This window comes from Sphaeroforma arctica (assembly GCF_001186125.1).
Source record: "Sphaeroforma arctica JP610 unplaced genomic scaffold supercont1.12261, whole genome shotgun sequence".
Classification (NCBI taxonomy): domain Eukaryota; class Ichthyosporea; order Ichthyophonida; genus Sphaeroforma; species Sphaeroforma arctica.
In genome coordinates, this window is record NW_014028297.1 from 1 (window position 1) to 749 (window position 749).

A 749-nucleotide genomic window follows, 5' to 3' on the forward strand; every position below is an offset into this window, starting at 1 on the left:
GTGTTTTAATTATATTACACTGTGATAAAAAAACAAACAAAATACATATTTATTTACATATTTATATGTACATTATTTTTGTTTTTTTGTATTTCTTATTTTAAATTTATTATACTGTGATAAAAAAGCAAACAAAACACATATTTATAAGTGTAAATACATCCATATTTAAATTATGTGTAATCGGGCTATGCAAAACGTAAAATAGTAAAAATACACCCCCAAAACAGTTATAGGGTTTGTTGCCAATAGTACTAAAAATAAATAGTAATAATACATATCCGAGAGTGTCCAAAAGACAAACAAAATACGTGCATATTGCCAGACAGTAGCTATACTCATGCATGTGTGCTGTACTACCATAACGATCCTTCATCACATACACTCCATTCAACTCTGCGCTAGAGAGTAGGCTATACTTAAGTCAGTCCAAGGTACAGGGTTGGGTGGATATATATAACAATACACAATGGAGGCGTTAACCATAGGCTTTTTAGAGGACTTCTATGACTTAGGACACCTGTTGGGGAAAGGGGGGTTTGGAAAGGTTATACTAGGAATGGATAAAGAAAGTGGCGAGGAAGTGGCGATCAAGTTGATCCCGCGGAACAAATGTGACGACTCGGTTGTGTCCGAATGCAAGTAAGTGCAAGTGAACGCATACAATTACATACCGCACACTCGGACACAAACACAAACACGGGTAAACACTTGTGCGCGCGCATGTATATATATATATATACATATTG

The 749-nt window shown here is 35.1% G+C and overlaps 1 protein-coding gene across 1 annotated transcript; it reads left to right on the top strand.

Moving 5' to 3' along the window:
* Positions 1–469: 469 nt before the first annotated feature.
* SARC_17824 (hypothetical protein) lies at positions 470–642 on the top strand (the record flags this gene model as incomplete). The annotated part of the gene is made up of 1 exon (XM_014288089.1): positions 470–642. A coding segment is annotated over one exon (173 nt), but the record flags the coding sequence as incomplete, so codon positions are not given.
* Between the last annotated feature and the right edge of the window lie 107 nt (positions 643–749).